This window comes from Ictalurus punctatus, chromosome 9, assembly GCF_001660625.3.
Source record: "Ictalurus punctatus breed USDA103 chromosome 9, Coco_2.0, whole genome shotgun sequence".
Taxonomy (NCBI): Eukaryota; Metazoa; Chordata; class Actinopteri; order Siluriformes; family Ictaluridae; genus Ictalurus; species Ictalurus punctatus.
Window position 1 is genome coordinate 25,216,404 of NC_030424.2, and position 22,904 is coordinate 25,239,307.

At 37.1% G+C, this 22,904-nt stretch overlaps 2 protein-coding genes, 1 long non-coding RNA gene and 1 pseudogene across 8 annotated transcripts; 1 reads left to right on the forward strand and 3 right to left on the reverse strand.

The window, feature by feature from the left end:
* Window positions 1–202: 202 nt before the first annotated feature.
* LOC128633586 (procathepsin L-like) lies at window positions 203–5,152 on the reverse strand (annotated as a pseudogene).
* Window positions 5,153–5,358: 206 nt separating this feature from the next.
* On the reverse strand, window positions 5,359–7,536 carry LOC128633588 (cathepsin L). Its single transcript, XM_053682738.1, has 5 exons — window positions 7,414–7,536; window positions 7,016–7,181; window positions 6,730–6,835; window positions 6,099–6,200; window positions 5,359–5,879 (listed from the first exon to the last, which is right to left on the reverse strand). Exons 1-4 carry the CDS (start codon window positions 7,507–7,509, stop codon window positions 6,101–6,103), a joined length of 468 nt encoding a protein of 155 aa, XP_053538713.1. The 5' UTR covers window positions 7,510–7,536; the 3' UTR covers window positions 5,359–5,879; window positions 6,099–6,100.
* A 1,238-nt stretch (window positions 7,537–8,774) lies between these two features.
* Window positions 8,775–13,077, forward strand: LOC128633589 (uncharacterized). The gene is made up of 2 exons (XR_008397012.1): window positions 8,775–8,859; window positions 13,045–13,077. It is a non-coding gene; the product is annotated as an uncharacterized LOC128633589 (long non-coding RNA).
* On the reverse strand, window positions 9,549–20,847 carry catl (cathepsin L). 6 transcript variants are annotated; one of them, XM_053682436.1, is made up of 9 exons: window positions 13,775–13,908; window positions 13,440–13,540; window positions 13,029–13,171; window positions 11,971–12,168; window positions 11,607–11,798; window positions 11,209–11,374; window positions 10,923–11,028; window positions 10,289–10,390; window positions 9,549–10,069 (listed from the first exon to the last, which is right to left on the reverse strand). In XM_053682436.1, the coding sequence occupies exons 2-8, from the start codon at window positions 13,537–13,539 to the stop codon at window positions 10,291–10,293; spliced, it is 1,005 nt and encodes a 334-aa protein (XP_053538411.1). In that variant the 5' UTR covers window position 13,540; window positions 13,775–13,908; the 3' UTR covers window positions 9,549–10,069; window positions 10,289–10,290.
* Between the last annotated feature and the right edge of the window lie 2,057 nt (window positions 20,848–22,904).

A 22,904-nucleotide genomic window follows, 5' to 3' on the forward strand; every position in this document is an offset into this window, starting at 1 on the left:
ACTGCATAAAAACTCCACCCCCTATTTTCCCAGGCTCCAGAGATTATGTGGGTGGAGTCCCCACCAATACAGATATTATTTGATTGGCCAACATAATAAGACTGGTTCAACACAACTCCCCTCTTAGAAAAGACCACACAATAACAAATTAATACAGTGATATAATAATAATAATAATAATAATAATAATAATAATAATAATAATAATAATAATAATGCAGTGATTACTCTTTGCTTTTTTTCTTTTACCATTTAAAGATATTAAAACACAATATAATATAATGTGTCATTTTCATACTTTAACTCTCTCCTTCCCTCTTTGATTACTGATTGCATTAATGGTATTCAATCAATTAATTGGTTCCAATTTCACTTACAATACAAAAGCATATACTATCATGTAACATTTACTTTGATATACTTTTATGTCAGGTTTGTCCATGTTTTGCCATTGGTCATGTTCCATGCTGAACACCTTTGTCCCTTTTGGCTTGCCATTTTCTTTATATGGTCAATAATGTTTCCTAAAACCATGTTAGTTAATCAGTCACACCTGATGTTTGTTAACGCTAGTCTTTTTTAAAGCAGACTTGTTGCCTTTTGTATTTGTGAAGTGTTACTGGTTTCTTAGTCTTGCCATGTGCAAAATTAATACAATTTTAAACCAGTTCTGAAGATATTCATATAATTCTCTAGAAAGATCAAATAAGACCATTTAAAGAATCAAAACTGGGCTCATTCAGTGCTGTATAGGCTTTGTTGTTGCTGGTCTTTTAACATTACATTTACTTTAGTAGTTTAAAATGTTTTAACACATGGCATCTATGAGTAATGGTCCTATTACAGTACTCAGTTTCCCAGAGAAATTTTACTCTATTTGTACAGAAATTTCACTGTGCAATGATTTATATGTTGAATAATCAAGTCAAATAGTTGCTGCAGATTGATTTATGCATGGAGCTGTTTTTCCCACACCTATGGAACAGCACGAATAAGTAAGATTACTGCATTGATCGCAGTTAGTAAATGTGAAAAGATTTATTAAGTTAGTAGATATTGATTCCAAACATAGATTCATATTTATTTTTAAAGCTACCAGATAATGGCAGTTATCATCACTTAAAATAAAATTAAAAAAATCCTGTAATAGCCGTCATATTGTTTACTTTTATTGTACACACCCTTAAACCAGAGGATAACTGGCTGATGTGGCAATACCACATTGGTTATTCTTGTTCCTGGACATATTGATATAGCCTTTGTCACCCCAGTCAAGGCCCCAGCTGTAAAAAAAATAAATAAATAAATAAAATAAAAATTAGAAAACTTTAGTGATTAATTTTGGCCATTGCTTTTAACTTGATTGACTGTATTTTCAATTAATACATTCCTCATTTAAGTCACATGTTAGATACATTCATTGATGCATTAATTTAGAATAACATGGTACAGTAGGTCAAAATAGAGTTTATGGAGCTCTGCAGCTGTGCGGCAGCAAAGCTACCCATTGTGCCATAATAATAATAATAATAATAATAATAATAATAATAATAATGTTCAATTATGTGAAGCTAGTTCTAATTTTTGCTTTTCCTTGGAACCTGAAATTGTTAGTTTGTTGTTGCATTTACCTGTTCTTGACCAGCCAGTAGTCCTGTCCATTTTCTGTGCCATAACCAACAACCAGGACACCATGATCCAGGTCAGTGCTGCTACATTTGGGCTCATCATAGATACCTTTAATCAACAAATTAATGGTAAATTTTCCCAACAGTAAATAAATGATTATCTTTGTTAATCAATACATTAATGGACCAGCGGGGTATTCCACAAAGCAAGCTAACTCAATAAGTCAGGCTTACTGTATATCAACAAGCTTGGTTAATTCAATTTCTGTTCCCTAAACATAGCTAATTATAAGCCTCCCTGAGTTACTATTGCAAGATATACTTTTGGACAAACTTTGAGTTAGCAGAAATAAGTTGCACGTTGAAATTAGTTGATTGAACCTGGATTGACCTGTTATGCTAAATCAAGCAAATTACCAAGGTTCCTAGAATACCGTCCAGAGATGATGCCAAATGAATGTAAACCACTAAACAATAGCAATGAGATTCAGATTGTTTTGTTAGTGTTAGCAAGTACTGGTTTGTTTACTTTTGAGACTCACCAGATTTGTAATGGCTGAAGGATGTCTGACTTGCATCTATGGTGACAGAAATGGGTCCGATGGTGGCCACGGCTTCCTGTAGAGCCTTTTCATCTTTACTTTTTATATCCGCATAGCCAGTGCAGGTGGCTCCGACAGTGGCTGGATTAAACCTACAATTATTGTCCTGTAGAGAGAGAAAGGAAAGTTTGCACCAGATATCTTCTTACTGCATATCACTGCATTTCACAAAAAGTTTGATATGCCCTTCAAATTAGTCATCCCCAACCAATTATCTGAATTAAGTAATTTCATGTTCTACACACTCTGGCCTCATAAGGGTAAGACTTCTCTGTGTCAATTCCATTGTTGTATTTAATGTATTCAAAGGCTTGATCCATCCATCCTCCACTGCAACCAAAGTTATGGAATTTCCTGGAACAGTCCACCAGCTGCTGCTCACTCAGTAACACCAGCCTCCCTGTCTTCCTAAACATCTGACCTTCAAGTGACCCTGTCTAAAAGAGGATAGATGATGGAAAAGTAGATGGGGGAACACTTGTTAAATGTAGCAGCAATTGAGGGAGAAGCAGGAGTAAAGAGTCCATTTTGCATCTCAACCCTTCATCCCCTTACCGCACTGAAGGCCCAGCAAGAACCACACGCCTTTTGGTTTTTAATGCCAGTCACGTAGCCGCTTTCCCTCCAGTCCACAGTATCTGGCAGAACAGCTCCACCTGCCTGTCGGAGGAATGTAGATGCACTGTGTCTCTTGGTGCTGTTGAAGGATCGCAGGCAGCCCTTAAACACAGAGTCTCTGTATTCCTGGTTATCCTGTTAGGAATGAAGATGCTGATACTTTAGTTACTTTTTAAGTTTTTTGTTTGTTTATAAAGATCATCAGTGAATTGGTTTGTGCTAAATAAAATTTTATTCATTCATCCATCTGCAGTAACCACTTAATCCTGGTCAGGGTTGCATTGAATATCCAGGCTTCCCCAAGAAAGCTCAAAGCAGCAATTGCTGCCAAACGTGCTGAAAAAAGAATCTGAATAATTATCTAAATGAGAGATTTCAGTCTGGATACTTTCTGAACCCACAGTACATGTTTTCTTTCTCACCAGGTCTGAAAAGTAGTTCATGTCGAGTCTGTAGCTCTTAATGCCCTGGTCAGCCAGCATGATATGTACCAGGACCATCTTGCGATTTTCCAGCCAGATCATCTTACGCTGAGACTCTTCCTCTACAGACTTTTAGATCTTACCTGAAAAAAATAAATACTGAACCTAACAAAGGAAAACACTGCATGACTTCTTAATAACATTCTTATAAGCATTGTACAGTTGTGGGACATACAGAGTTTCAGTTTTGCAAAATGTGCTTGATTGTTTAATTAAACATAAGATTTCTCACCAAACTTCAATTTCCAGGCATTGAACTCCAGGTCTTCCAGAGAGATTCTGGCTGCACTGGCCATTGCCACAAAAGAGATGATGGCAAGCAAAACCCTCATTCTGCAAAACAAAATGAGAAGATCAATATTTCTATGTTTGTGTAAAGATTTGTTTTCTTTATTACAGTGTAAAAACTCTCATTTCCCCACTCCACTCTTACCAAGAAATACAAAATTAAAAATACCTGTATATTTTAACCAGAGTATTTATTGTTGGTTAAACAATCAGCCACTCTACATAATAAACATATAGTCAGGTGTAAGTGGTACGTACCTCAGATACTGAATTCTTCCCTACATGGAGAGCTGGCACAGGTTCCTTGAATTTATATACTACGGAGTTACAGATCTGCTGCTTGTCATGCACTTGATCACAAATAACAAATAAATTCTCATTTTTTAAGTAATTGCTTCATATGAGATGATTCTACAGTCATGTGAATATGAGCCTTAGTGATCATTCTTTAGTTCCTCCGCATGTATCACCTGACAAGGGTGAAGAGCAAGGGGACAATATTTCAGAGGTCAGGCTTAGTCCAAAAAAACGGCATATTAGAAAGTCTAAATGAATGCATATTTAAAAACGTGAAAATTGTATGATATATGCAGTTGCTCGATAAAACCACTATATAGTGGTGCTTGAAAGTTTGTGAACTTTTAGCATTTTTGATATTTCTGCATAAATATGACGTAAAACATCATCAGATTTTTTCACAAGTCCTAAAGGTAGACAAAGAGAACCCAATTAAACAAATGAGACAAAAATATTATACTAGGTCATTTATTTATTGAGAGAAATGATCCAATACTTCATATCTGTGAGGGGCAAAAGGAGGTGAACCTCTAGGATTAGCAGTTCATTTGAAGGTGAAATTAGAGGCAGGTGTTTTCAATCAATAGGATGACATTCAGGTGTGAGAGAGTAGCCTGTTTTATTTATAGAACAGGAATCTGTCAAAGTCTGATTTTTACAACTCACGTTCGTGGAAGTGTTTGATAGCACAAACAAAGGAGATTTCCGAGGACCTCAGAAAAGGAGGTGTTGATCAGCTGGAAAAGGTTATAAAACCATATTTTTTTATATACATGCCCACTTTGTCCATATTCTGCTTTGGTCATGTCTGTACTTGACACTTTTGTCCCTTTAGGCTTGCCATTTTCATTACATAATCAATGTTTTCTGTAACCATTTATTAATCATAGCTGATATTTGCTAACTCCTCTAGTGTTTTTTAAAGCGCATTTGTTTCTCATGTGATGTGTGCATCTTTCATCACTTGCTGCAATGACTAACATTAAGCACTATTTTTAAACATGAAGTTCTGCATACATTTAAATGATTCTGTACCAGATATCGGTATAGTTATGCATATCCTAATTACATATTAGGAGGCTTCTGTATGTTGAACTGACTGCATGTCTACAAAAATCAAATGAGATTAGCTAAAGCATCAAAACATAGCTCATTCAATAATGCTTTCTTTCTTTCTTTCTTTCTTTCTTTCTTTCTTTCTTTCTTTCTTTCTTTCTTTCTTTCTTTCTTAACATCGCATTTACATTACGGAGAGCAACTGTTTCAACACATGCCTTCTGTGAATAATGACCCAATGTATTTCTACAGTGTAACTATTAAAAGAAAACAAAAGACAATTTTATCAAACGTTCACTTAGAAACGACGAAGAAAAAGCAAAAGGATCACACAAGTAGAGCTGAATTAAAAACACCAAACTCAGTACACATTAACACAGTCCCAGAACCAGTAATGTCAGAATATATTATATAATCTTTTTGCATACATATTAACACCATTCATTTTAAGTGCAGAAAGATAGTAGTGTTATCTGATTAGTTTTTTCACTAGCATTGAGGCTGGAAACCTTAATAAAATAAGTACTAAACAAGGTCAACTAGTGTGCATCCAAAATGACATAACCCATCGTCTCCTTAATCCATTTATTAATATGTTCCCTGTGATTAAAAAAGTGCACTATAACTCAATATTATTGAAAGAATGTCCAGGGTTTTCATTTTTTCCCCCCATTATTTTATTTATTTATTTATTCCATTCATGCTCATTTTTGTCTTCGAACCATGCTTTCTGCCCACAGAATAGAAAAGTAGAAAACAAGGTTCGGCAACATATTACAGTACTCAGTTTTCTAGATCAATTATATTTTTAAAAATGACTACATTTTTACACAGATTCCATTGTGCAGTGTGTTCTATAACCAAGTCATGTAGATACTGCTGATTGAGTTGACTTGTTTTTCACCCACCTGTTAAAAAAAAAAAAAAAAAAAAAAAAAAAAAATCAATAAGTAAGATTTTTTGCATTCATTGCAAAAATCCAATTTGTTAAAGTTCTAGATATAGCCATTGAGTAAATTTATATTATTTATATTTGGAACCTATTAATGCCAGTTAACATTACTCAAAATAAAAAAGCCTTTAATCACTGTGACATTTTTTTTTATTGTGCATATTATTGTACACACCTTTAAACTAGAGGATAGCTGGCTGCTGTGGCAATACCACATTGGTTATTCTTGTTCCTGGTCATCTTTATATAGCCTTGATCACCCCAGTCGAGACCCCAGCTGTAAAAAAAGAAAAGTAAGGTTGTGTTTTTTTTTGTTGTTTTTTTAAGGTCAGTGAGTAATTTAGTGGTTAATGTGGTCCATTGACTTTAACTTGCTTGACTGTATCTTAACTAATGGAGTTGTTATAAATATTAATTGGTATTGTGTAAAGTTATTTCCAATATTTCCTCTGAGCCTGTAGATCATGAGTGTCAAACTCATTTTAGGTAACAGGCCAAAACACACTTAGCACAATGTGAAGTGAGCTAAAGGGAAAAAAAATGTTTAGTAGACCAGCAGTACATAATCAACTACTCTTACATGTATTCATCAACATTCATCTGGCAGGTACATTCTGAATGAACAAGCGGATATGTCACCTACAAAAAAAATTCGTTGGGTGGGCAAGATTATAAACATTATTGGGCCATATGTTGAGATTTTTAACTTTGGGGGGGGGGGGGGGGGCAAAATAGTTCACTTTGAATATCTAAAGTATGTTGATTTTTTATGCTGATTTTTTTTTTTTTTTTTTTTTTTAATATACCTGTTCTTGACCAGCCAGTAGTCTTGTTGATTATCTGTGCCATAACCAACAGCCAGGACACCATGATCCAAGTCTTCACTGCTACAATTAGGCTCATTGTAGATTCCTTTAACCAATTCCAACATTATGCAATCAATTATTCATTTTAATCAGTAAATCAATTGGACCAAAGATTATAGCAAATAAATGTAAAGCACTAAGCAATAGCATTCACATTGTTCTAGAAGCGTTAGGAAGAACCGATTAGTAACACAGGGTTGGTTTATAATTTTCATGCAGGACTTACCAGATTCATAGAGCTGGAAGGATATATGGCCTGCGTCGATGGCAACAGAAATGGGTCCGATGTTTGCCACGGCTTTCTGTAGAGCGTTCTCATCTTCACTGTTTATATCCACATAGCCAGTACAGGTGGCTCCCACAGTAGCTGGTTTAAACCTGCAGTCCCCATCCTGTCGAGAGTGAGAAAAGGGGCACTTTCTTCATATTGTATATTACTGAATATTGTAGAACAGTAAGCTTGCTGGATAAATAAATAATGACTCAATAAAGCAACTTTCATCCCACAAAAAGCAAGTAGAGGCTTTAAGCAATTTCACAAAAAACTGACATGCCAATCAAAATGAGTTGTCCCCATGTGTTCATCTGAATTAATTCATCTGAGTGTTTTCATGTTCCACTCACAGTAGCTTCATAAGGGTAGGACTCCTCTGTGTCAATTCCCTTATTGTCCTCAATGTATTCAAAGGCAAGATCCATCAAGCCACCTCCGCATCCCATGTTTCCATATTTCCATATTGATATGTACCAGGACCATCTTGCGATTTTCCAGCCAGATCATCTTACGCTGAGACTCTTCCTCTACAGACTTTTAGATCTTACCTGAAAAAAATAAATACTGAACCTAACAAAGGAAAACACTGCATGACTTCTTAATAACATTCTTATAAGCATTGTACAGTTGTGGGACATACAGAGTTTCAGTTTTGCAAAATGTGCTTGATTGTTTAATTAAACATAAGATTTCTCACCAAACTTCAATTTCCAGGCATTGAACTCCAGGTCTTCCAGAGAGATTCTGGCTGCACTGGCCATTGCCACAAAAGAGATGATGGCAAGCAAAACCCTCATTCTGCAAAACAAAATGAGAAGATCAATATTTCTATGTTTGTGTAAAGATTTGTTTTCTTTATTACAGTGTAAAAACTCTCATTTCCCCACTCCACTCTTACCAAGAAATACAAAATTAAAAATACCTGTATATTTTAACCAGAGTATTTATTGTTGGTTAAACAATCAGCCACTCTACATAATAAACATATAGTCAGGTGTAAGTGGTACGTACCTCAGATACTGAATTCTTCCCTACATGGAGAGCTGGCACAGGTTCCTTGAATTTATATACTACGGAGTTACAGATCTGCTGCTTGTCATGCACTTGATCACAAATAACAAATAAATTCTCATTTTTTAAGTAATTGCTTCATATGAGATGATTCTACAGTCATGTGAATATGAGCCTTAGTGATCATTCTTTAGTTCCTCCGCATGTATCACCTGACAAGGGTGAAGAGCAAGGGGACAATATTTCAGAGGTCAGGCTTAGTCCAAAAAAACGGCATATTAGAAAGTCTAAATGAATGCATATTTAAAAACGTGAAAATTGTATGATATATGCAGTTGCTCGATAAAACCACTATATAGTGGTGCTTGAAAGTTTGTGAACTTTTAGCATTTTTGATATTTCTGCATAAATATGACGTAAAACATCATCAGATTTTTTCACAAGTCCTAAAGGTAGACAAAGAGAACCCAATTAAACAAATGAGACAAAAATATTATACTAGGTCATTTATTTATTGAGAGAAATGATCCAATACTTCATATCTGTGAGGGGCAAAAGGAGGTGAACCTCTAGGATTAGCAGTTCATTTGAAGGTGAAATTAGAGGCAGGTGTTTTCAATCAATAGGATGACATTCAGGTGTGAGAGAGTAGCCTGTTTTATTTATAGAACAGGAATCTGTCAAAGTCTGATTTTTACAACTCACGTTCGTGGAAGTGTTTGATAGCACAAACAAAGGAGATTTCCGAGGACCTCAGAAAAGGAGGTGTTGATCAGCTGGAAAAGGTTATAAAACCATATTTTTTTATATACATGCCCACTTTGTCCATATTCTGCTTTGGTCATGTCTGTACTTGACACTTTTGTCCCTTTAGGCTTGCCATTTTCATTACATAATCAATGTTTTCTGTAACCATTTATTAATCATAGCTGATATTTGCTAACTCCTCTAGTGTTTTTTAAAGCGCATTTGTTTCTCATGTGATGTGTGCATCTTTCATCACTTGCTGCAATGACTAACATTAAGCACTATTTTTAAACATGAAGTTCTGCATACATTTAAATGATTCTGTACCAGATATCGGTATAGTTATGCATATCCTAATTACATATTAGGAGGCTTCTGTATGTTGAACTGACTGCATGTCTACAAAAATCAAATGAGATTAGCTAAAGCATCAAAACATAGCTCATTCAATAATGCTTTCTTTCTTTCTTTCTTTCTTTCTTTCTTTCTTTCTTTCTTTCTTTCTTTCTTTCTTAACATCGCATTTACATTACGGAGAGCAACTGTTTCAACACATGCCTTCTGTGAATAATGACCCAATGTATTTCTACAGTGTAACTATTAAAAGAAAACAAAAGACAATTTTATCAAACGTTCACTTAGAAACGACGAAGAAAAAGCAAAAGGATCACACAAGTAGAGCTGAATTAAAAACACCAAACTCAGTACACATTAACACAGTCCCAGAACCAGTAATGTCAGAATATATTATATAATCTTTTTGCATACATATTAACACCATTCATTTTAAGTGCAGAAAGATAGTAGTGTTATCTGATTAGTTTTTTCACTAGCATTGAGGCTGGAAACCTTAATAAAATAAGTACTAAACAAGGTCAACTAGTGTGCATCCAAAATGACATAACCCATCGTCTCCTTAATCCATTTATTAATATGTTCCCTGTGATTAAAAAAGTGCACTATAACTCAATATTATTGAAAGAATGTCCAGGGTTTTCATTTTTTCCCCCCATTATTTTATTTATTTATTTATTCCATTCATGCTCATTTTTGTCTTCGAACCATGCTTTCTGCCCACAGAATAGAAAAGTAGAAAACAAGGTTCGGCAACATATTACAGTACTCAGTTTTCTAGATCAATTATATTTTTAAAAATGACTACATTTTTACACAGATTCCATTGTGCAGTGTGTTCTATAACCAAGTCATGTAGATACTGCTGATTGAGTTGACTTGTTTTTCACCCACCTGTTAAAAAAAAAAAAAAAAAAAAAAAAAAAAAATCAATAAGTAAGATTTTTTGCATTCATTGCAAAAATCCAATTTGTTAAAGTTCTAGATATAGCCATTGAGTAAATTTATATTATTTATATTTGGAACCTATTAATGCCAGTTAACATTACTCAAAATAAAAAAGCCTTTAATCACTGTGACATTTTTTTTTATTGTGCATATTATTGTACACACCTTTAAACTAGAGGATAGCTGGCTGCTGTGGCAATACCACATTGGTTATTCTTGTTCCTGGTCATCTTTATATAGCCTTGATCACCCCAGTCGAGACCCCAGCTGTAAAAAAAGAAAAGTAAGGTTGTGTTTTTTTTTGTTGTTTTTTTAAGGTCAGTGAGTAATTTAGTGGTTAATGTGGTCCATTGACTTTAACTTGCTTGACTGTATCTTAACTAATGGAGTTGTTATAAATATTAATTGGTATTGTGTAAAGTTATTTCCAATATTTCCTCTGAGCCTGTAGATCATGAGTGTCAAACTCATTTTAGGTAACAGGCCAAAACACACTTAGCACAATGTGAAGTGAGCTAAAGGGAAAAAAAATGTTTAGTAGACCAGCAGTACATAATCAACTACTCTTACATGTATTCATCAACATTCATCTGGCAGGTACATTCTGAATGAACAAGCGGATATGTCACCTACAAAAAAAATTCGTTGGGTGGGCAAGATTATAAACATTATTGGGCCATATGTTGAGATTTTTAACTTTGGGGGGGGGGGGGGGGGGGGCAAAATAGTTCACTTTGAATATCTAAAGTATGTTGATTTTTTATGCTGATTTTTTTTTTTTTTTTTTTTTTTAATATACCTGTTCTTGACCAGCCAGTAGTCTTGTTGATTATCTGTGCCATAACCAACAGCCAGGACACCATGATCCAAGTCTTCACTGCTACAATTAGGCTCATTGTAGATTCCTTTAACCAATTCCAACATTATGCAATCAATTATTCATTTTAATCAGTAAATCAATTGGACCAAAGATTATAGCAAATAAATGTAAAGCACTAAGCAATAGCATTCACATTGTTCTAGAAGCGTTAGGAAGAACCGATTAGTAACACAGGGTTGGTTTATAATTTTCATGCAGGACTTACCAGATTCATAGAGCTGGAAGGATATATGGCCTGCGTCGATGGCAACAGAAATGGGTCCGATGTTTGCCACGGCTTTCTGTAGAGCGTTCTCATCTTCACTGTTTATATCCACATAGCCAGTACAGGTGGCTCCCACAGTAGCTGGTTTAAACCTGCAGTCCCCATCCTGTCGAGAGTGAGAAAAGGGGCACTTTCTTCATATTGTATATTACTGAATATTGTAGAACAGTAAGCTTGCTGGATAAATAAATAATGACTCAATAAAGCAACTTTCATCCCACAAAAAGCAAGTAGAGGCTTTAAGCAATTTCACAAAAAACTGACATGCCAATCAAAATGAGTTGTCCCCATGTGTTCATCTGAATTAATTCATCTGAGTGTTTTCATGTTCCACTCACAGTAGCTTCATAAGGGTAGGACTCCTCTGTGTCAATTCCCTTATTGTCCTCAATGTATTCAAAGGCAAGATCCATCAAGCCACCTCCGCATCCCATGTTTCCATATTTCCCGGAGCAGTCCACTAACTGCTGTTCACTCAGTGACACCAGCTTCCCTGTCTTCCTAAATGTCTGCCCTTCCAGTGACCCTGTCTGAGAGGAGAGATGATGGAGAAATAAAAGGAGAACAGGGCAAAAGAAGAAAACAGGCAGTCTATTCATACCAAAAGTAAACGTGGCCAATTATTAAATCTATCATTGATTGACAGTGAAGGAAGAGTAAAAAGGCAATGCTGCAGTAACCATATGTCAAGCCTGCCCATACCGCACTGAAGGCCCAGCAAGAGCCACAATTCTTCTGGTCCTTAACCTCAGTCACATAGCCTTTGTCCCTCCAGTCCACCGAATCTGGCAGAACAGCTCCACCTGCCTGTAGGAGGAATGTAGATGCACGGTGTCCTTTGGTCCTGTTGAAGGACCCCAGGCAGCCCTTAAACACAGACTGTCTGTACTCCTGGTTATCCTGTTAGAGACAGAGATTCAGTAAAATTAGAAGCAATGAAAATAGTAAAGTATGATGACCATACTAATTGATATGTTTTCAGTCAACCATTCATTCATCTTCAGTAACTGCTTCGTCCCTGATGTAGACCCTCTCATGAGAACACTGGGCGTTCCCTGGGTGCCAGTCATATCAATTTACCATTCACAAATATACATTCACATCTAGGGGCAATTTAGAGTAGCCTGTCTACCCACACCATGTTTGTAGGTGGTGTAAGGATTTATTATTATTTGTTAAATTTAAAGTTATGACTTACAATAATATGATACTGTGATAATCATGAGAAGTGTATTTTATACACAGTGTATTGAAATTCAAATTTTTTTCTAATTAACACTGGAAGTAAACATAAGCAGAAAGTTTAAAAAAATTTAAAATTCTAAAATAAAAAAACGGAGATGTGGAACATGTTGATTATTCATTATTCAAGATATTTGCACAATTTCTAGGTCACTATTTACATTTAAGCAAGTTTGTGATATTGACCATGCTAACTTTGTACAAAAAAATCATTTAGAGTCCCTGTGAGCCTTGTCCCTTTTACCGAAGCACATGTTCAAGCAAGACGGCAATATATTTGATCTAACATGGATCATCAGATTGAGTGCACACTGTAAAAGAAAGAAGTTGGCATACCAAATGCTAAGAAATTCTGAATTGCATGTAAATATTTCTACGATTCTACTTTTCACAAATTTTTGCTTATGAGATCATTTGTAATAAACTTTGTGTTAAATTGAAAAATGAATGCCAAACAGAAGCATTTTCCCTACTGGTCGTAGACTTTTGGACCTCACTGTGCATATTTTTCTTCTCACCATGTCTGCAAAATAGGTCATGCCAAGTCTGTAGCTCTTAATGCCCTGGTCAGCCAGCATGTTGTGTACCAGGACCAGTTTGCGATTTTCCAGCCATGTATTCTTACGCTGAGACTCCTCCTCCACAGACTTATAGATCTTACCTAGGAGGGAAAAAACCCAAAAGGTAACGGAACTTGACAAATGAAAATAGTGCATTTTCTTCTTAATTGTTTTCTCATATATATATATATATATATATATATATATATATATATATATATATATATATATATATATATATATATATATATGTATGTATGTATGTTTGTTTGTTGGAGATATGTGTAGATGTGGGTACTACTAACGCTTGTTCTTATTATCCTTTTTTAAGTGTTTGACAGTTTGATTATGCATAAGAATATTTCTCACCAAACTTCAGTTTCCAGGAATGAAACTCCAGGTCTTCCAGAGAGATGCTGGCTGCACTGGCCAGAGCCACAAGAGCAGTGATGACAATCAAAACCCTCATTCTGCAAATAATTAGATGTTGTTTTTTTTTTTATCTTATTGGAAGGAAGAGAACAGAATAAAAGAATCACTTTCTATTTTCACACCTCACACTTGCATCCTTTTTGTCTCAATTGTTGTGAAATACAACTGTCTGATTAACCTGAATAGCTGGAGGGTTCAAACTTAAATATAGTTAATCTGTGCAAAGCGAGCCCACAAAATGTGTATCTACAGTAGATGTATGTGGTACATACCTGATTCTGTTGAACTCTCTATGGATGGAGAGCTGTCACGGGTTTCCTGACTTATATGCCACTGTGTTATGGCTCTGATCAGGTGCTTGTCACACAAAAAACACAAGACATACAGACCTAGTTAAACTTGCACACGTTTATCGCAGAAATTGCACCGTCATAAAATGAGATGACTCCACAGTCAGGTGGACATGGCCATTAGAGATCTTTATTTCCTCATCAGGTATAGTTGAACCAGGTGAAGGGCAGGGAAATAAAAGACAAATATGTCGGACAGAGTTAATCCAGAACCATGGTTTAAACCTACCATACTGGAAAATGCATACAAAAGCAAAATTTACAGATGCAGAGATATATACACATTTCCTTATCTACAGAGCCATATAATTTTGGTAGCTTGGTAAGGCTATTTATGAATGTAACTATGGTTCTGTGAACCCCGGATAATGGTCAGGAGTTCTGTTCCTTGAACCTATTCCTTGAGTGCTTACTAGGTTGATGGTGGTAATGAATGACAGGGATCACTATTGGTTAACCTGGTTTCATACTAGATACATTCATAACTAGATTCATTCATAACCATAACCACAAGATACATTCATAACCATTTCACCCCCTTAACCACCAGGGGCAGTGTTTAACACCTGGATACACTTTACCACAAAGTCATTTGAAACCAACTCATGGTACATTGGAAGGTTGTTCAGAGATGACTGTTGCATTCTCACCATAAGGGGGTCTAGTAGTTCCAGTAAAAAGGTTAACACTTTAGGCACTTGGCAATGCATCAGGTCCAGTAAGAAGAGCGCAAACAACTTCCAGAATAGTTCCTATGGTTAGGGTTCCCAGCGTATAAAGGCCGTGTACAAAGATTGTTTCTTGGATTGCTACATTGCGACCATCAAATTGTCGTTTTTCTAAGGGCCAAACCCACAAGCTCAGATAGTCTGGCCTGGGATGCCACACCTCTCCATTCATCTGTGACAGTAATGATAAAGTCGAAAGGACATTCCCATCAATAGCGAGAGTCACAGTGGGAACCCTGACTTTGCTGGCCAATTTAGGGCTACCTACTTGTGGGCTAGTCCTGACCCAGAGGGCCATTGACTCACGCTTGACAGTATGACAACTTGGCCCTGGCATAGAGCTCCACCTATGCCTGACCAAACCTTTCCCAGATCTGCTGCACCACCTCTGGTGCATGTGTCGCTCTTCCAAACAGTCAGGTGATTCACCTGCAATAAAGCTAGCCATGCGTGAGCCCAATTGAGGAGTTTCCATGTGAAATCAAGAGCATGTCAAGACCTCATGCCAACCTGGTCTGAGTGGATCAGGATATGACAGTGTCTCAGGACTGGTTAGAAGAACAAGCCAGACTGCCTTCGTTCTTGTGATCCCACATGCCCCCTGTACCTCTGTTACACCACACTGCTCCCCAGGTGGTGAGGGAGGCATCCATGATGATCATCTCTCTCCAGTGGGGAACTGCCCCTAAGCATAACCCATTTGTGAGGAAGATTTTGTGTCTTCAATAATTCAGGGCTTGTGCCCCTTTCACTGAGATACTGTAAGGACCTATATATGCTGGTCATGCTTAGGGTCAAGCCATAGGTTTCTGATCTATCTCTGAAAATTCCTTAGTTCTGAGTGTATTTATTGTTTTGCACTCGTCTCACACTGATGTGTATTTGCACCTTATGAAGTCTTGCATACTGTTCCGTGTTGCACCATGGTCCTGAAGAAACATCATTTCATAACAATCTATACAAGCTACAGTATATAGAGGAATGACAACAAAAACCCACTTGACTTGACTTGACTTGACTTGACTTGACTTGACTTGACCTTGCCTGCCATTTCTTATGAAATTTTCGACAGTTTAAATTGTAAGCTGGAAAAGCTTTGATTTTTTTTGTAGCCTTTCTTTATTTTGTAAGCATGTTAAATAGTATAAGAATAGGATAATATAGTATAAGTATATATATATACAGCATATATTCTATTGTTGAAGTTCATCAAATATAAAGTAACTGTGCTATAACCTTTTTAGTAGGTTGCTGCTGTGGTTGTGTTTACTTCTTTTTCATTTACAAAAATTCTACTTCAAAAATAAAAATAAAAAATATGTAATTTGGCCAGAGGTTCCCAAAGCTGTAGTTTTTATTTTATCCTTACAGATAAAATAGCTAAGCAGCAGATTTATTTTTACATGTAAGTATACATTAAAGTGACTATCCTCACTCAATGCTCTCCTAGGCTCTTCTGTTTCCTTTATTTATACTATTTATAGTGGCAATTACAGACACTTTGCTATTATCTATCTGCAGAAGTACATCAAATATGAAAAATTTTAACATCACAGATTACAGGCTCATCATTGTACATTGAAATCCTATTTAAAACCGGAAGTGACCAAATTTTATGCTAAAAAATTTATGCCAGTGCCACTGTATATTTTATGAGCATCTATTCCCTTGCAGTGGTTCGCTCATTTTCATTTATTACTAACAAACATCATGACCACACTATTATACATTATAAAACAGTTTTAATTAAATTCACATTTATTTTATTTTATTTTTTTTTACATTTTTATGCCATATTTTCCACCATCCCATAGAAATTACAGATTAGTTTGAGGTATTGACACTTGGTACTGTATTTGTATAGAAATGCGAGGTTGTGATTCCTGGAAAAAATTCCTGTTGATGATCAAGTCATGAAGTCATTCTGCAGACTGCAGCATCCTCTTTAGTTATTCACGAAGATATTGGTTTTCTCCTGCCTGTAGAATTAATTAGATTTAGATTTACATTCATTATTTGATAATGTAATATGGTCAGTGTGGCTTATGAGTTATTTTATTTAATGTGAGATTTTTTTCAGATGGAAGATACTACCTAGAAGTCTTTAATAGAATTTCTCATGAAAAGTAAGACGTCTTTAACAAGAAGTTAATGGCAGGTGAAATTAAGTGTCTCTGATACCTGTCTCATAATTATTATCCTTTATTGTTCACAACTTTAAACCAGAGGATAGCTGGCTTTTGTGGCAATGCCACACTGGTTGCCCTTGTTCCTTGACATCTTGATATAGCCATTATTACCCCAGTTTAGGCCCCAGCTGTGAAATACAATTTAAAGTTAGTGTCGCATTTATTTACGATTTATGCACAATGCACAATTTACAGTTTACATCCTTTACATGCTTCACATAACAAATATAATCACTCATGTATAATTATCATTAGTTTGATAATATTCTAGAAATATTATTTTCTAGAAACCTCGAAAATTGAAACTGCTTTTTAATATATTGTTTGTTGTGTTTTGTTTTTCTTTACCTGTTCTTGACCAGCCAGAAATCCTGTCCATAATCTGTGCCATAACCAACAGCTAGGACCCCATGATCAAGCTCAGTGCTGCTACAGTCAGGTTCATCATAGACACCTAAATCCATTATTGTAATTAGTGAATCAATTGAGTAAAGGAAACCCTAATGTCTCAGAAAACTCAAAGAACTGCCTCAATTTCATCAATATACTGTAGTTATACCATGCATTCATACAGCATTGATTTATCAGTGATTGTGTCAGACTCACCTGATTCATAGAGCTGGAAGGATATGTGGCCTGCATCTATGGCGACAGAAATGGGTCCGATGGTGGCCACAGCTTCCTGCAAAGCATTCTCATCTTCATACCATATGTCCACATAGCCATTGCAGATTGCTCCAACAGTGGCTGGATTATATCTGCAAAACCTATCCTTCAGTGAGAAAGAGAGGGGACATTTCACTTTTTTAAATAGACCTAACAAGGGCCAAAAGGATCCAAAATTTCTATTCCAGTTTTTGTCTAATGGGCGGGGCCAAAAAAAATTTAAGCTGTTCATATTACTTTGTTTCAGTTTTCCTCTCACCTCGGCCTCATAGGGGTAAGAGTACTCTGTGTCCAGTCCTCCATTTTCTTTCACATATTCAAAGGCCGTGTCCATCCAGCCTCCTTCACAGCCCATGTTACCAACTACCCAAGAGCAGTCTACCAGCTGCTGCTCACTGAGTGACACCAGTTTAGCAGTTTTCCTGAATGTCTGACCCTCCAGTGCCCCTGTCTGAGAGAGGATAGATGGAAGCAGAATAGAGAACAAATGATTGTCTTGTAAAAGACACCATACATTTAGGAGATGACAAATGGGGATGAAGATAGGGTTGAGGAGCATCATTGAATTATTTACTCTTAGGATTAAAGGCTAAATGGCAGTGGGCAGAGGAAGGGCACGTATATTAGAACCTGAAACTGTCTTGTGCTGAATTAAAATTTCTTGCAACATAATCATCAGTTCAAACTCTGCTGTTCATCCTTACCGCACTGAAGGCCCAGCAAGAGCCACAATTCTTCTGGTCCTTAACCTCAGTCACATAGCCCTTGACCCTCCAGTCCACCGTATCTGGCAGAACAGCTCCTCCTGCCTGTCGGAGGAATGTAACTGCACTGTCCCTCTTAGTGCTGTTGAAGGATCCCAGGCAGCCCTTAAACACAGACTCTCTGTACTCCTGGTTACTCTGTTAGACAGAGGAATGGTGGGAGGAGACTACTACATTTCACCTGTAAGGACACATACTTGGCTATCCATAGACTATGGTTAGGCACCAGGATAAGCAAGGCTTATACAGAAGATATACCAAAGAGTTAGCCTTTTTTAAATTACCATATCTGCAAAATAGTTCATGCCAAGTCTGTAGCTCTTAATGCCCTGGTCAGCCAACATGTTGTGTACCAGGACCAGTTTGCGATTTTCGAGCCATGTATTCATATGCTGAGACTCCTCTTCCACAGACTTATAGATCTTACCTAGGAGAAAAACACACACTATTTAAAAAGGTGCATACATTTGATTGGCAGATGCTGAAATTAAAAACATGCTGCAAAATTTCATTACAATGCATTATGTACTGTAGAAAACTGGTATTCAGGACCACCCACATTTGTGCTTTCTTCCAACATGCCTAAACAAAGCAACCATGAACTCTGTATGTCTGGTGTAGGTGTGTTGGGAGATAAGAGATAATGTTGACTGCCCGAGGAGTCTGAAGGCCAATTTGAAGAATAATCATCAATACTGTATAAAGGTAATATTACCTATATCAACATATTATTTGGAATGTAGATATAGAATTGTACTCATCCATCCATTTTCCATACAGCTTATTCTACAGGGTCGCAGGGAACCTGGAGCCTATCCCAGGGAGCATCAGGCACAATGCGGGGTACATCCTGGATGGGGTGCCAATCCATCACAGGGCACACTCACATATACATTCTCACACCCAGTCATACACTATGGACATGAGTGTGCGAATGTGTATGGACACTTTAGACATGCCAATCAGCCTACCTGTCTTTGGACTGGGGAGGAAACCGGAGTACCTGGAGGATACCCCCACAGCACAGGGAGAACATGCAAACTCCACACACTATCGAACCCCCAACCTGGAGATGTGAGGCGGACATGCTAACCACTAAGCCACAATGCCCCCATACTGTACTCATTTCTCTGCAAAATGTTTATTCATTAATATATTAATTAACAAGACTTCATAATGTGTAGCACTGCCAACATCTATTTTCTGATTTACTAATTCACAATACAGTCAGTAAATCTACTCTAAAACACTGTGGCAACATTATTAAAAGAAATAATTAATTCAATTTAACCCCCTTTTATTTGTGTAGTATACATTAAATAAAGTGTATCATGTGGAACTTTTTCAAACAAATTGTAAATACACACACAAACACACACACACACACACACACACACACACACACACACACACACACACACACACACACACACACATACACACAAAATCAGACTTGTGGCATAGATTAATACCAAAATGATGTGTGTCCCAATCCATAAAGACCTTTAATCCCTTTAAACTCCCAGGAACTGATGCAAGTTCCAAATCAAATTTAAATTATTTACACTATATACTTTCTTATGTAGTTTTTTCTTGTGTTTTTTTGAATAATATACTTTAACATTAATAACTGATGAATAAATTGAGAGTTTAAGGAGTTTATAGACCAACTGGAACATGCATTTACCCTGGAAAACCAACAACACTGACAGTACTAACACAAGCCCAACTCCATTAGCTTATATAGACTGAATACTAAAATGAGGGTCAGTGAAAGTATGTAATTGTTCTTCACAAGCACACAGTAAATGATTTACTGAAAATATTTAATAGCTACTGCTGCAATTCAATAATTCAGATAACTATAATGATTTGTATAATTTCTTGAACTTATCAGAAAATGGCTTGATTTTATTTTGATTTATTATTAAAATACATAAATATGTTAAATGTATTTGAAAGAAGTTGATCTCATTCAATTTAAATTCAGAATCATCCTTCATTTTTTTCAAATTCATTTTATGATTTTTTTTAAAGGTGTACTCTGTGTATGTTATCATTTGTTAATCCAACTAGAAATATTTTATGAAATGCCCTCAGGCCACAGTTTAAAAAGATTTCTTACCAAACTTCAGCTTCCAGGCATGAAACTCCAGGTGTTCCAGAGAGATGCTGGCAGCACTGGTTAGAGCCACGAGAGCGCTAACAACAAGCAAAACCCTCATTCTGCAAAGACTGAGAATATAGTTTGGCTGTGTTTGAGGTATAAAGACATTGTGAATTAAATACCATTTGCTTTTTCCGTTCTCCTGAATATTACTCCTCCTCACTATTACTCACATCCTTTGCCACTCATTCACAGGTTTCACTTTGTTCTGATAGTCACAAATAGGAAATATAAAAGTGAAACCAACTGCCTGTATTAACAAGATTCATTTTATCTAGATAAAACTAAGGGCTTTAAGCTAATTGAGGATAATTTACAAATATGTGTGTGTGTGTGTGTGTGTGTGTGTGTGTGTGTGTGTGTGTGTGTGTGTGTGTGTGTGCGTTTGGTACATACCTGTCTTTGTGTGTGTCTTTGTATGTAGAGCTGCCACATTGTTGCTGAGTTTATATACTGCTGCATTACATGTCTGGTCACGTGCTTGTCACACACAGCCAAAAAAAAACTAATTTTTACTGGAAAGTTATATAACATGTTTGATTTGAGGAAATTCCACAGTCAAGGGAACTTGACTGATGACTGACAACAGATGACTTTACAGAGGAAATACTCAATAACATAACCTCAATAATGATTTATTTTTTGTCAAATAAAAATAAATAAAAGTCCCGCCGGGGCCATGTGTGGGCGGAGTTTGTATGTTCTCCCCGTGTTGCGGGGGTTTCTTCCGGGTACTCCGGTTTCCTCCCCCAGTCCAAAGACATGCATGGTAAGCTGATTGGCATGTCTAAAGTGTCCGTAGTGTATGAATGGGTGTGTGAGTGTGTATGTGATTGTGCCCTGCGATGGACTGGCACCCTGTCCAGGGTATACCCCCCCTTGTGCCCGATGCTTCCTGGGATAGGCTCCAGGTTCCCCGTGACCCTGAAAAGGAGTTAGAGGTAGAAGATGGATGGATGGATGGATGGAAAAATAAATAAATAAATTTGTGGTATATTAGAAAATATTAACTACTGCAATTTAAAAAAAGATTGACGTTTACAGTAAAATAAAAAATATGTTGACTTTTAGGTCAATATTTATAAGTAGGTTAATATACAGTATCTCACAAAAGTGAGTACACCCCTCACATTTTTGTAAATATTTGATTGGAGCTTTTCATGTGACAACACTGAAGAAATGACACTTTTCTACAATGTAAAGTAGTGAGTGTACAACTTGTATAACAGTGTCAATTTGCTGTCCCCTCAAAATAACTCAACACACAGACATTAATGTCTAAACCACTGGCAACAAAAGTGAGTACATCCCTAAGTGAAAATGTCAAAATTGGGCACAAAGCGTCAATATTTTGTGTGGTCACCATTATTTTCCAGCACTGCCTTAACCCTCTTGTGAATGGAGTTCATCAGAGCTTCACAGGTTGCCACTGGAGTCCTCTTCCACTCCTCCATGATGACATCACGGAGGACATCACATGTTAGAGACCTTGTGCTCCTCCATCTTCCATTTGAGGATGCCCCACAGATGCTCAATAGGGTTTAGGTCTCGGGACATGCTTGGCCAGTCCATCACCTTCACCCTCAGCTTCTTTAGCAAGGCAGTGGTTGTCTTGGAGGTGTGTTTGGGGTCGTTATCATGCTTGAATACTGCATACTGATCATGCTCTGCTTCAGTATGTCACAGTACATGTTGGCATTCATGGTTCCCTCAATGAACTGTAGCTCCCCAGTGCCGGCAGCACTCATGCAGCCGAAGACCATGACACTCCCACCACCGTGCTTGACTGTAGGCAAGACACACTTGTCTTTGTACTCCTCACCTGGTTGCCGCCACACATGCTTGACACCATCTGAACCAAATAAGTTTATCTTGGTCTCATCAGACCACAGGACATGGTTCCAGTAATCCATGTCCTTAGTCTGCTTGTCTTCAGCAAACTGCGGGCTTTCTTGTGCATCATCTTTAGAAGAAGCTTCCTTCTGGGATGACAGCCATGCAGACCAATTTGATGCAGTGTGTGGCACTGACAGGCTTACTCCCCACCACTTCAACCTCTGTAGCAATGCTGGCAGCACTCATACCTCTATTTTCCAAAGACAACCTCTGGATATGACACTGAGCACGTGCACTCAACTTCTTTGGTCGACCATGGCGAGGCCTGTTCTGAGTGGAACCTGTCCAGTTAAACCGCTGTATGGTCTTGGGCACGGTTCTGCAGCTCAGTGTCAGGGTCTTGGCAATCTTCTTATAGCCTAGGCCAGCTTTATGTAGAGCAACAATTCTTGGGCAAAAAAATGGGCAAGTGTAGGGATCTGAGTGACTTGAATGGACCAAATTGTGCTGGTTAGATGACTGGGTCAGAGCCACAATAGCAGGTCTTGTGGGTTGTTCCCGGTATGCATTGGTCAGTACCTACCAAAAGTGGACCACGGAAGGATAACTGGTGAACTGGTGGTGAACATATTCTGGGCAATGTTATGCTGGGAAACCTTGGGTCCTGGCATTCATGTGGATGTTACTTTGACACGTACCTCT